The 13,429-nt window shown below is 36.0% G+C and overlaps 1 protein-coding gene across 1 annotated transcript in view; it reads right to left on the bottom strand.

Moving 5' to 3' along the window:
- Positions 1-13,429, bottom strand: part of IPO9 (importin 9) — a 50,706-nt gene that overhangs the window by 12,979 nt on the left and 24,298 nt on the right. Inside the window, exons 12-15 of the mRNA XM_077157391.1 lie at positions 12,942-13,048; positions 12,458-12,597; positions 6,950-7,109; positions 860-1,086 (exon numbers count right to left, since the gene is read on the bottom strand). Coding sequence (XP_077013506.1) covers positions 860-1,086; positions 6,950-7,109; positions 12,458-12,597; positions 12,942-13,048 — 634 coding nt within the window. The remainder of the gene's footprint in view (positions 1-859; positions 1,087-6,949; positions 7,110-12,457; positions 12,598-12,941; positions 13,049-13,429) is intronic.

Genomic DNA, 13,429 nt, shown 5'->3' with positions numbered 1-13,429 from the left:
AGAGGGCAATGTGGAAAGCTCTTCAGGACACATTTTTAAATGAAAAGGAAAATTAAATAACATATTTAATATGATATATAAACAATCCCTACATATTCCTAAATACGTCTCTGAGCTTCAATACTAGAGCTTGCTCTTAAAAACAACAATCCTTATATTTTTTTCTGATAATAAAGTATTAATAATGTATATTCCCTACAGAAAAATTTAAATTGCAGAAAAGTATTAAAGGAAGGAAAACACCTATAATGTCATTACCTGGAGTTAACTGCCCCTAACATTTTGATGTATTTTCTTCTGGTAACTTTTCTACATATATAATCTATACACAGTCTTTTTCTAACTTAATCTTTTTATTATTTCCAGGTTTTAACTACTATAAAAAATATCAGACGAATACCTTTGCATGTCTCTTTCTTCAGTATCTCCTTTTCTAAATTATAGTTCTAGTTCTTTTCTTTTTTTTGGGGCAGGCACCGGGAATCGAACCCGGGTCTCTGGAATGGCAGGCGAGAACTCTGCCTGCTGAGCCACCATGGCCCGCCTTCTAGTTCTTTTCTTTTAGTTGCTCAATTTCTTACTCTATTACCAAAGCACTAACTTATACCTTTCATTTGTTAGCCCTTTATTCACTGCTTTTCTTTTCCAGTCCTTATTAGAGCGTTAGCCTTACAGGAATAGGTACTCTACATTTTAAAGCTGCTGTATCTACAGCACATCTCTTCTTTTTGCTAATTGAAAGCCACATTCTTTGCTTAAAGTGCTTAAGGCCATCAGACCCGGGAAACTTTCATCTTGATTCACCAGCCAACATCTTTCTTTAGTGTCCTTTGTCAATACATCCTCCCTGGTGGCATACCATTACTGTATTTTAGGAAAATGGCGATGGTGAAGGGGCAGATTTTGCTTTCCATGCTTGCTGTAAATTCTGGATCTACTGTACAAACGATACACAGCGTCTCCATCACCAAGTTGAGGACCTCTGAGCTGAACTGGGCTGCTAGGTGAATTAAGCCATCAAGGATGCTGGGAAGGAAGGGTTGAAGAACATGGGTACTCTCTGAGACTTTCAGCTGATCACAGTAACTAGAGAGAGAGAGAGACAGATAAGCAATCATTACTCATGAGGAGATCACTTCAATTGATTGGCTCTGACAATCTCATATGCTATGGCATTTATATGTATAGCTTTATAAAGCTACTTCCAGAGCTTGGTATGTTTTTATATCTTGAAGAGACACATTGCATAAATGTTTCAGGGTCACCATTTCTATGTTTTCTAACTTATTCCTGTGTTCTAGTTTGCTAATGCTGCCAGAATACAATACACCAACAATAGACTGGCTTTTATAAAAGAGAGTTCCTTAGTTACAAGTTTTCAGTTCTTCAGAGGAAAGACCTGTGTTTCTCTGTCACATTGGAAGGCAAACAGCATTATCTGCTGGCCTACCCTCCTGGCTTCTGGCTTCAAACAATATTCCGTGGGGTGTTTCCTTTCTGCATCTCCAAACCTCTGGGTCTGAGCTGGCTCTGAGTTCTCCTCTTCTGACTCCTTCTTTTAAGTCTTGCTTGTTGCAGAAGGCACTCCCCTTAGCCATGCAGATGTAATCACCCACAGACAAAATTCACATACTGATGATTTAAGTTCACAGGAACAGAACTACTTACTAGGTACCATCACCTGGCCAAGTTACTACTATATCCTACTTTGATCTTTGCTATTTCCTTTGAGTTTCTTTCATTCTCTTTACTGCCCTGATTTGAATAAAATTCAGTTTTATTATTATATCCAAATTATTAAGATCTTGAATTAAAAGCTTTTATGATTCCCCAGATTACAGTCACATTCCAAAGATTTTGATATGTATTTCCATTATTCTCTAAATAATTAACTGTGTTTTTAACAACTTTTAAAAACATAAAATTGTATTAAATAGGTGACTATTTTTAACTTCCATGTTTAAAAAAAATTGTGCTTTTTTAAGTTTTTAAATCCTATAATGAGGTCAATTCATATAAATATCCTATGTATACTTACAGAAATGGTATACTATTTGTAGGGTTCAAAGTTCGCTATATAAGTTCTAGCATATTTACCTGTCATTTAATAAACAAATGTTTTCTGAGTGCTTACCATGTCCAATGGGAACAACTGTTTACCAAAATGTATTTCCCAAGTTTTTGCTTTTGTTTACCTTTGGAGTGACAATGATAAATCAAAAATCAATAAAAACATTATTCTGTAGGTTAAAAGAACCTAGCACAGAAACAAGGCCTTTACCAGGCACTCAATAAATAGTTTTACTGAACTTACTATTTTAAAAAATATTCTGTGTAATCATATTATTTGGGTCAGTTGCTGGGTTCACAGGTCCATGTCCACAATGACCAGTGAAACTGTGGGCTCTGATGTCTGGTTTGTCCATAGACTCTGTTTTTTTGGGGGTTCATAACATCTTCATTTGCAATGCCATCCTGATTTGATCAGGTGGTAAATCACTTTCAAAGATGTGATTTAGCATTTTGGCCTTATTCAGTTCTCCATTTTACTTAGACTACATTCTGCATCTCTCTCTTCACAGAACTCAGTTCTGCCCTACCCTACCGATACACTTCTTAGTTCTAAGGGTAATTTATAGTTACTTTGTCCCTCCAATGAATCTGAAACTTTATGGTCTGGTAGAGATCACAGAGGTTCCATCATCTGGTCAGATCATATTGGATCTTGTATGCCACACTAAGGGAGTCTGGACTTTATTTTTGAAGCCAGTGTTTCACAAACTTATTTATTCATTTATTTTTTACACAAATGACTCCTAACATCTAATTTCCTCCTTACCCTACCCCAAAGTCTTCAAGGAGAAGTGACACTACAGGAACAGATTATATATTTATCCTGTAGCTTCATGTGCCATCTGGTATACTATGACTTTTTTTTTGGGGGTGCCTGTACCTCAGAGTTTGAAAAGCACAACTAGGCGTCACAAAGGATTTTAATCACAGTAGCAACAATTTCCAGTCTTATTTTGGAAGATTAATTTAGCAATAAAATAATATGAATTGCAGTGATGTGTGTTTGGAAGTAGAGCGATCAATTAGGCTACTGCAGTAATTCGGGTAAGAGAAGTTGAGAACCTAAGTTAGGTTAATACTAGTGAGAAAGCCTGAGGAAGGGATGAGAGGCTAAGATCTAAACCAGGATCTAAAAAGCAGAGATCTGAAATCTCAATCTTTATTAAAATAGGGAATATAAGATACTATTTCTATCTTTAAGTACAACACCTGAAGGTACAATGTCTCTAATATAGAGGGAGGCTGTCTATGTGGGGCATAACTCCCAGGGGTGTGGACCTTCCTGGCAACGTGGGACAGAAATACTAGAATGAGCTGGGACTCAGCATCAAGGGATTGAGAAAACCTTCTCGACCAAAAGGGGGAAAAGTGAAGTGAGACAAAGTGTCAATGGCTGAGAGAGTCCAGAGTTGAGAGGTTATTCTGGAGGTTATTCTTACGCATTAAATAATATCACCTTTTTAGTTAAGGAGAGGCTGGAGGGAACTGCCTGAAAATGTAGAGCTGCGTTTCAGTAGCCATGTTTCTTGAAGATGATTGTATAATGACATAGTTTTTACAATGTGACTGTGTGATAGTGAAAACCTTGTGTCTGCTGCTCCTTTTATCTACCTTATCAACAAATGAGTAAAACATATGGATTAAAAATAAATAAATAATAGGGGGAACAAATGTTAAAATAAATTTAGTAGACTAAAAAAAAAGATAGAGGGAGGGCACTACAAAGAATATAGGAAGGATGAGTTTGGAGGTGGTCAATAGTAAGCTCAGTATTGGATGTACCAATGTTCAGGTTTATAGGTTATCTATGGATATGGATAAAGCAGTTGAATATATTAATTTGGGGCTAAGAGGAAAGATAGACAAAAATGCAATGATTTGAGAAATGTGATCCAAATATAACTGTCACTCAATATCTTATTTCAGAAAGGACTTAAGGCAGTTTGCAATAACATAAATTATGACACAGAGGAATAAATTAAAACCGGGGAAAAGGAAGAAAAGCCAGGGCAGAGTGATGGCCATTAAAAGGTTGCAAGTAACCTCAGAAGAACAGTTTTAGGAATATGACAAGGACACAAGCCAGATTGCAAATGGCTGGAGAATGGAATAGCAAAACAACCAAATAGACAATTTTGGTTGTGAAGAAAAGAATAGTTAGGATCCACTTACAGGATAGGGGATCACTTTTTTTTTTTTTAAGTATAAAACAAAAGAGATTTATTTTAAGTTCACAGAATTTCTGGGAGGACCAGAACCAAGCATGGATACCACACTGCTAGAATCACCGAGCCTAGGAGAAATACCCAGTTACACTATGAAAGTTACAGTAAAAATTCCACTGCTGCCACTGCCTATTCCACAAAACCCTAGCCTTTTGGCCACAGAAGTGTAGATAAAGTAAAAAAAGTATTAACTGAGATATCTTCACACACACACAGTCCATCCAAAGTATGCAATCAGTGGCTGACAATATCATCACATAGTTGTGTATTATCACCATGATCATTTGCATCACTCCAGAAAAAGAAAAAAACTCATACATTCCACACCCCTTACCCCTTCCTTTCATTGACCATTAATATCTCAATCTACTCAATTTTTTTTAACCCCATATGCCCCCCTATTTACATATTTATTTTTCTTGTCCTTATTTATTTTTTTTACTCATCTGTCCATACTCTGGATAACTTCTGTACCAAATAAACATCTCTTCTTTTGGCCTCACACAGATGTTCAAGTCTTAAAATATGGACGATATCATTCTTTATCCTGTATTCTGATTTACCTTAGTCCTATCCAGATCAGCTTCATTCATATCTCTAGATGAAGTCTGAGCACTTTTTCATCTTTTTAAACAGCTGCCGTATGGGGTAATTCTTTTTTTTTCTTTTAATTTTTTTAAGCATAACAACATACAAACACAAACATTCTTGCTATATGGTCATTCCTTTCTTGATATATAATCAATAACTCAAAATATCATTACATAGTTCTATATTCATCACCATGTTCATTTCTTAGGACATTTGCATCAATTCAGAAAAAGAAATAAAAAGAAAAAAGAAAAAAACTCATACATACCATACTCCTTACCCCTCCCTCTCATTGACTGCTAGTATTTCTATCCACCCAATTTATTTTAGCCCGTTTCTATACCCCTTATCACCCCCTCTCACTGATCACCAGCACTTCAATCTACTAAATTTATTTTAACATTTGTTTCCTCTATTATTTATTTATTTTTAATTGTATGGAGTAATTCTGACTTTCATAGCTTCAGAGCTCTAACTTTGAGAATCAGCCGTCATATAAATACCCGACATTTCAAGGGATGACCAGGTTATATACAAATAGTTAAGTATCTCAGAATTTAAAAGTAACAGTTACAAGTCTGGAATAGATGTGGCTGCTTTAAGAGCTTAAATCTAGCCCCAACTTGATAACCCATGATTTCGACTTCAATTCTCCAAGTTGGTATATTATAGTTAGTCCATATGGGTGAGGCATGATAATATTTGTCTTTTTGTTTCTGACATTTCATTCAACATACTGTCCTCAAGGTTCATTCACTTGGCTGCACACTTCTAAAGAATAGTTCTTAAACTGGGACCACAATCAGGCTTCAAGGGATCCACAAAGTCTTTGACATTATATTTAAAATGTTGTAAGCATGTATGTGTGTGTATGTCCATTTCTCTGGCAAGCATATCCACAGCATTTGTCACCTTTACAGAAAGAATTGTGATTTTTTCAGGAAAACCACTGCTATTTGACCAAAGAGACTTCAAGATACTTATTAAAAAAAAGTTCCTTAACATATTTTTTTCTGCTTATAAAATATAAACTTGTGAAATAAAACAATCCCCTCAGAGAGAATCAATGTAAACAATGTATACTTGACAAATATTGATGACTGTTTCAACCACCCCAGAAAGTAACGGACTTATGTTACCCAAAGTGCTTTTACATTCACACCAGACTCCTCTCTCTCATAGCTTACACCTTTGAACATTTCTGCAAAATCACAATGCAAAGTGGACAAATCTTTATTACATTCATGATCTGTTTTTCAATTTATTAAACCCTGGTTCTACTCCTAGTCAATTAATGTATGGCTTCAAATAAGAAAAAGATTTTATTTTGTCCTTATTTAGCTGGTAATTGCTTTTTAAATACTGATGTTTATCATAAAGGGTATTTTTTTTTAACTGAAAAATAATTAATACATATAAATGAAATAAAGTTTTACAATGGCTAGAAGCTGCACGGTGACCTCTGGTCTACCCCTCCAAAAAACTCTTAAAATAATATTCATGCCTTAAAATAAGTTAGGGCTTTTTCTTCTTGGACATTCACAATAGCCTCAACGCTTTCTGAAAAGCCCCACTTTGTCTCTTAACTAGATGGGAAGGACTGTAAATAAATGACTAGTTGAGCCACTAGCACACGGGTTGTGAAAAAGTAGGAAAAAAATGAAAAGTGTTTCTCCAAGCCACACTATCCCAAATTTGGTTTGTAATAAAATACAGAGGCAATCAACAAAATAACCTGGGTTGCAATTTTGCTTCTGTTATTCATTAATGTTACCAACTCGATGCAAATTACTTATCTCTCAGAACCATAGATTCTTCACCTTTGTAAGAAAGGAAGAAAGGAGCTCGCCTAGAAGTAAGACATCTTTTGGACTTATAAAAAAGAACTATCTTAAAAAAAGAGAAGATGTCTCTGTTGCATGGCTTCTTTTCCTGTCCTTCTAACATTCATTTCTGAAGATCTTCACCAGAAACATTTATGCAATACAGTTCACTGGACAACAGTGTTTTGGGTAAAATGGTTCTCATCATCCTAAGTCTTGTGTTTTTAGCATACTCACCCCCAGATGGCTCTCACAGCAGAAATTCGAACTGATGGGGGTTGTGTCTCATGAAGACCACTAACTGTTGCCTGTAGGAACTGCTGGATCAGTTCAGGGGACATAGCAACAGTGAACCGACTGGCAGCCCACAGCGCCCGGCCCAAGAGGAAAGGTGATACTGGGAGAAAGAGACAGAAATTAGGTGATAGATGATGAAAATTCTTATCACTTGCCCTTCCTTCTTCTCACCTCCCTTCCTCAACTTGTCACAAGCAACTGGATACTGCATAATATATATTAGCTTATGAGAGAACAACCATGATCTTATAAGGTAAAAGTAAATGTGTGACCCATAGTACAGAATCAATTCCCCAGTTTTATTTTTTACTACTGCAAAGTAGGTCTCGGAAATTCTTACACTAAAAAGACTGTTCTTTCCTGCAGCTATCATTATCTCTCCTTTTAAAAATTCTCATTATCTCTTATTTATACTACTATTTAGTCTTCTAAATGCCTTCTCCACTGCCAGTTTCATCCTATCCTTGGACAACTATTAAAACATGATAGTATTCTGGTCATGTCATTCTTCTATTTAAAATCTGTCAATGTATCCTATAACCCACAAACTACAGACCATCTTAAGCTAGCACTGGCATTCAAGGTTTCCTAAAATTAGTTTCTAATATTACCTATGATTTATGCTCTTCTAAATGAACTACACACTCCTCTCCAGCAACTTATTTCTTACTTTGCCATCTCTTGCTTATAATTTATATTATAAGCCAACACACTCATCTCTTCTTGCATTACCTAACTGATTTCTCAGGGTGAAGTAATTCTAAACTTTCTGTGCAGCCCTACTTTTATATCTTTAGCTTTCTCATGTTATATATTTTGTTTGATAATCTAGCCACCAGTATGAAGATTACTTACTGCCTACTTGAGGACAGAGACTATACTTATTCAGCCGGTTATAGGACCTAACTTAGTTACTTGCACAATAAATATTTAGTTGACAGGAACCATTGAAAAGAACCTAACAAACCGTGGTAATCAAATGATTATATAATGTAAAGTGCTCAAAGTATGATCCAGAGAGTTTAGGGGTGCCCAAAGCTAAAAACTACCTTCATAATAATACCAAGATATTATTAGTCTTTTCCCTCATTCTTTCATCAAATGTTACAGTGGAGTTTTGCAGAGATTATAGAATGTACAACGCCATGGCTCTGACTGCTAATGGAATGAGTGCGTGCATTTCCTACGTTTAAAAAATTTCTGTTTAAATTTCAAATATGTTAGATACTGATATAAAACTCACATTAAAAAAATTCCCTTTGGGGGCTGTAATAATTTTTATGAGTATAAAGGGACCCTAAAGATCAAAAGTTTCAGAATGGCTGGTGTAGAAAAACTAATTCTGAAAGGATTTTGGCTATAGGCAGGGGAACTAATGATATATATGGAGCCTTTTCCAGTCTTAACATCAAATTTTCTAAAATCTCCACGAATTTTTGAAGATACTTTGCTAGGACAAACTATAATAAATATCTTAATGGGCCTGAGAAGTCCCAATACTCTCACTCAACACGTAATAATAGAATGCCTATCATGTTCAAGGTACTGTGGGGATACAAAGATATATTAGACATGATCTCTACTCTCAAAGACCTTACATCCCAGTAGGAGAGAGAAAATATTAATGCAGCATATGATATGTGCAGAGAGAAATAGGATATTCCCAATGGATCTGAGCTCTGGAAGTGCCACCATTTTAATTCTGTGATTCAGAGAGTGGAAGCGATGGCCTGAGATATCTTCTAACAGATTACCTATGGCTTAAGCTACACCCAGAGCTATTCTACAAAGGAGAGCCAAGTGAATGAATTGAGACAGGAACAAACAATGCCATATTTGTCCCAGGATAAGTACCCAGAGAGGAAGCAAAAACAGCATTTTGGAACAGAGGTCTGGCTCTAAGAATGAGAATAAGTTATAGCACATGTGGCAGAAAATGTCACACAGAGAGGTAATAATGATTCTTAATTATTATTTTACATTGGAGAAATCAGTCTAATGGCAAAAGGCTACTTTTATTTATTGTTACTGTTTTTTAGAGCTACCTTTTTAAGGTAACTAAAAAAGAGATGAGAATGCAGCATTTTTAAGTATTTAGATAAAGGCCAAGAATAAAGTTTGAGAAAAATGACAGGAAATACACAGAAGAATGAGCTTGACACAAGCCTGAGGGCATCCTGGACTTTATATAATAATGAGAGGAGAACTCAAACCAGAGTTCTCAAGCTGTAGCAACTGGATTTGCAATCCATTTAAATGTCAAGAATGGCCAGGAATAGGAATAGGAATAGGAATTCTCATTTGGGAAGAAATGTGAACAGAACGGAAGATTTGTAAAGTAGACAGTATTGGTCTCTTAAGTGATGCTTGAGTTAAGGTCTCTGGGTTGTTTTAGACGTTCAGATGAGTTCCAGCTCTAGGATGAAACAATTTTCTTCCCAAAAAGCACAAAAACACCTGGCCTTCCTATTTTTTTTTTTGACTTTTTTTTTTTTTTTATTAATTAACGGAAAAAAAAAAGAATTTAACCCAATATTTAGAAATCATACCATTCTACATATGCAATCAGTAATTCTTAACATCATCACATAGATGCATGATCATCGTTTCTTAGTACATTTGCATCGGTTTAGAAGAACTAGCGACACACCAGACAAAGATATAGAATGTTAATATAGAGAAAAGAAATAAAAGTAATAATAATAATAAAAAACAAACAAACAAAACAAACAAACAAAAACAAACAAACAAACAAACAAAGCCTATAGCTCAGATGCAGCTTCATTCAATGTTTTAACATGATTACTTTACAATTAGGTATTATTGTGCTGTCCATTTTTGAGTTTTTGTATCTAGTCCTGTTGCACAGTCTGTATCTCTTCAGCTCCAATTACCCATTATCTTACCCTGTTTCTACCTCCTGCTGGACTCTGTTACCAATGACATATTCCAAGTTTATTCTCGAATGTCGGTTCACATCAGTGGGACCATACAGTATTTGTCCTTTAGTTTTTGGCTAGACTCACTCAGCATAATGTTCTCTAGGTCCATCCATGTTATTACATGCTTCATAAGTTTATCCTGTCTTAAAGCTGCATAATATTCCATCGTATGTAAATACCACAATTTGTTTAGCCACTCTTCTGTTGATGGACATTTTGGCTGTTTCCATCTCTTTGCAATCGTAAATAACGCTGCTATAAACATTGGTGTGCAAATGTCCGTTTGTGTCTTTGCCCTTAAGTCCTTTGAGTAGATACCCAGCAATGGTATTGCTGGGTCGTATGGCAATTCTATATTCAGCTTTTTAAGGAACCACCAAACTGCCTTCCACAGTGGTTGCACCATTTGACATTCCCACCAATGGATAAGTGTGCCTCTTTCTCCACATCCTCTCCAGCACTTGTCATTTTCTGTTTTGTTGATAATGGCCATTCTGGTGGGTGTGAGATGATATCTCATTGTGGTTTTGATTTGCATTTCTCTAATGGCCAGGGACATTGAGCATCTCTTCATGTGCCTTTTGGCCATTTGTATTTCCTCTTTTGATAGGTGTCTGTTCAAGTCTTTTTCCCATTTTGTAATTGGGTTGGCTGTCTTTTTGTTGTTGAGTTGAACAATCTCTTTATAAATTCTGGATACTAAACCTTTATCTGATATGTCATTTCCAAATATTATCTCCCATTGTGTAGGCTGTCTTTCTACTTTCTTGATGAAGTTCTTTGATGCACAAAAGTGTTTAATTTTGAGGAGCTCCCATTTATTTATTTCTTTCTTCAGTGCTCTTGCTTTAGGATTAAGGTCCATAAAACCGCCTCCAATTGTAAGTTTCGTAAGATATCTCCCTACATTTTCCTCTAACTGTTTTATGGTCTTAGACCTAATGTTTAGATCTTTGATCCATTTTGAGTTAACTTTTGTATAGGGTGTGAGATATGGGTCTTCTTTCATTCTTTTGCATATGGATATCCAGTTCTCTAGGCACCATTTATTGAAGAGACTGTTCTGTCCCAGGTGAGTTGGCTTGACTGCCTTATCAAAGATCAAATGTCTGTAGATGAGAGGGTCTATTTTTTTTTGACTTTTTAACATTTATTTATTGTTAAATATATACAAAGAAAAGAAAGAAAAGGCAATGATTTTCAAAGTACACTTCAACAAGTAGTGACAGAACAGATTTAAGTGATTTTTAAAAAAAAAATCTAACTACCTTTTTTGAAAGAATACTCTAGAACACATACTTTCCAACTCCTTCCCTTAATTCTTATTTACTCCATTAAAAATAATATCTATTGATAATGGCTAGAAGTTCTCTATTTAGATTGCTTACTATGTGCTACTTATTCTTCTAAGCATGCTTCACATATTAGCTCATCCAATCCTCACAATCTATAATGTAGGTCACATTATTATCCTCACTTTACCGGTTAGGAAACTGTAACTTTGAGGTACTAAACAAGTTGACCAAAGTCATGCCACTAGTTAATGATGTAATACCTACATTAACTCTAAATGAGAAAAATATTACCCACAAGCAGTGACCCACTTTGCCTTGCTCTTAGTTCACCTCTCACCACCGACAGATCCATCTGTCAGACCCTGCATGTGCCTGCCCTCCCTGCCATCGCAATGGACTCACTGTTCATACTCTTATATGAAGACATCTATGGGATCCCATCCCCCTTTGCCTATACCAGGACGTGGCTCCAGCAAATTTCCCTCACTCCTGCTTGATCAGTTTCCCCTACTATCCTTTCCACCAGCACGTGATACAAACATTGTGGCATTTTTCCCACTTTAGAAAAAAAGAAAATCACCTCCTTTGACTCTACATCCCCTCTCAATTTCTCTGTTCCTCCTTTCAGCCAAAGTTTTAAAGAGTTGTCTGTTCTTCCTGTGTTCAATTCTCTCTGGAATGCGCTCCACCTGTTTTTTTCTTTTTTAAATTTTTAAAATTTATTTTTTTATTTATGATACATAACCACATACATTCTTATCATATTATCATCCCGTTCTTGTTATATAATCAATAACTAACACTATCATCACATAGTAGTATATTCATCATCGTGATCATTTCTTAGAACATCTGCATCAATTCAGAAAAAGCAATAAAAAGAAAACAGAAAAAAAACTCAAACATACCATACCCCTTACCCCTCCCCTTCATCGATCACCAGCATTTCAATCTACCAAATTTATTTTAACATTTGTTCCACCTATTATTTATTTATTTTTAATCCATATGTTTTACTTGTCCGTCGATAAGGTAGACAAAAGGAGCATCAGACACAAGGCTCTCACAACCACACAGTCACAATGCAACAGCCATATCATCATACAATTATCTTCAAGAAACATTGGCCTTCCTATTTAAGAGAACAAAGTAACTGAATTGATGACATTTCTCAAGATTTTCCAAGACCCCGGCACTGTGCTGAAACATACCTGAGAGGTTGAGGTCTGCAAGGATGACATTGGTTAGGAACCCATGCATGTCAAAATGGATCCTGCCATTTTTCACACTGTCAGTAATGATGGATTTCACTGAGCCTAGAGCAAGCATGCATGCCTCGTGGATCTTCCACCTGTGAAAGGGATACCACAGGCTGGTTAAACAAACTACACTGCTAAAAAGATAAATATTTGAGGGAAGAACATTCAGGAAAGGTCATCCAGCACAACCTGACCCATAAGGGCCACTTATCTGTCTTTTCAATCTAAATCTATAGTTCAAACAGTGAAATTTAGTAATAACAGATTTTTCTAATTAAAAACAAAGCAAAAGTCCCTCTCCTTTCAAGGATTTTTAAAACAAAAGCAACTTAACCAATTACTTAAAGAACAGATGATTCAAAGCAAGGATTTACTTGCCTCAGATCTGACGCCCAGAACATGTCCCCAAGTTACACATCTGCTGCTCACTCCTTACCAGTGCTCAGTGCCGCTGGTTTTTGTTTGCTCGGCTTCTTGTAAATGTCGGGTGGCTGCTGCAGCCAGGGCTGCTGCACTCTCATTCTGGAAATCTGTGGCCACAGCCTAGGGAGAGAAAAGAGGGACTAATAAACCTTTTGGTGCAAATTAAACCCATTTTAATCACAAGTTGCTTTAGTCAGGATACTACCTACCTGAAAGATTCAAGCTCTTTCACATACACATGTGAAACCCCTGATTAGTTGTAACAAAAAATGTGATCCCAGTTATTTAGGGCCTCTAATTAAATTAAAGTAATAGCTGCATTTTTGCAGTGCCTAGGCACTGTTACAGATAACCAGTTGCACCCTTTGACTACATCCAGCAGAGTATAAGTGGACAATAGTAGATTCAGTTTTGGATGTCTATGGATCAGAAATATTTATTATCTTGGAGCTGATTGTGGAAAAATAGGCTAATCTACTAATTGATATCTGTGTGATCTTT

The sequence above is a fragment of the Tamandua tetradactyla genome, chromosome 4, assembly GCF_023851605.1.
Source record: "Tamandua tetradactyla isolate mTamTet1 chromosome 4, mTamTet1.pri, whole genome shotgun sequence".
Lineage (NCBI taxonomy): Eukaryota > Metazoa > Chordata > Mammalia > Pilosa > Myrmecophagidae > Tamandua > Tamandua tetradactyla.
The sequence above is the reverse complement of the archived record's forward strand: the minus strand, read 5'-3'. Positions and strand labels throughout refer to the sequence as shown.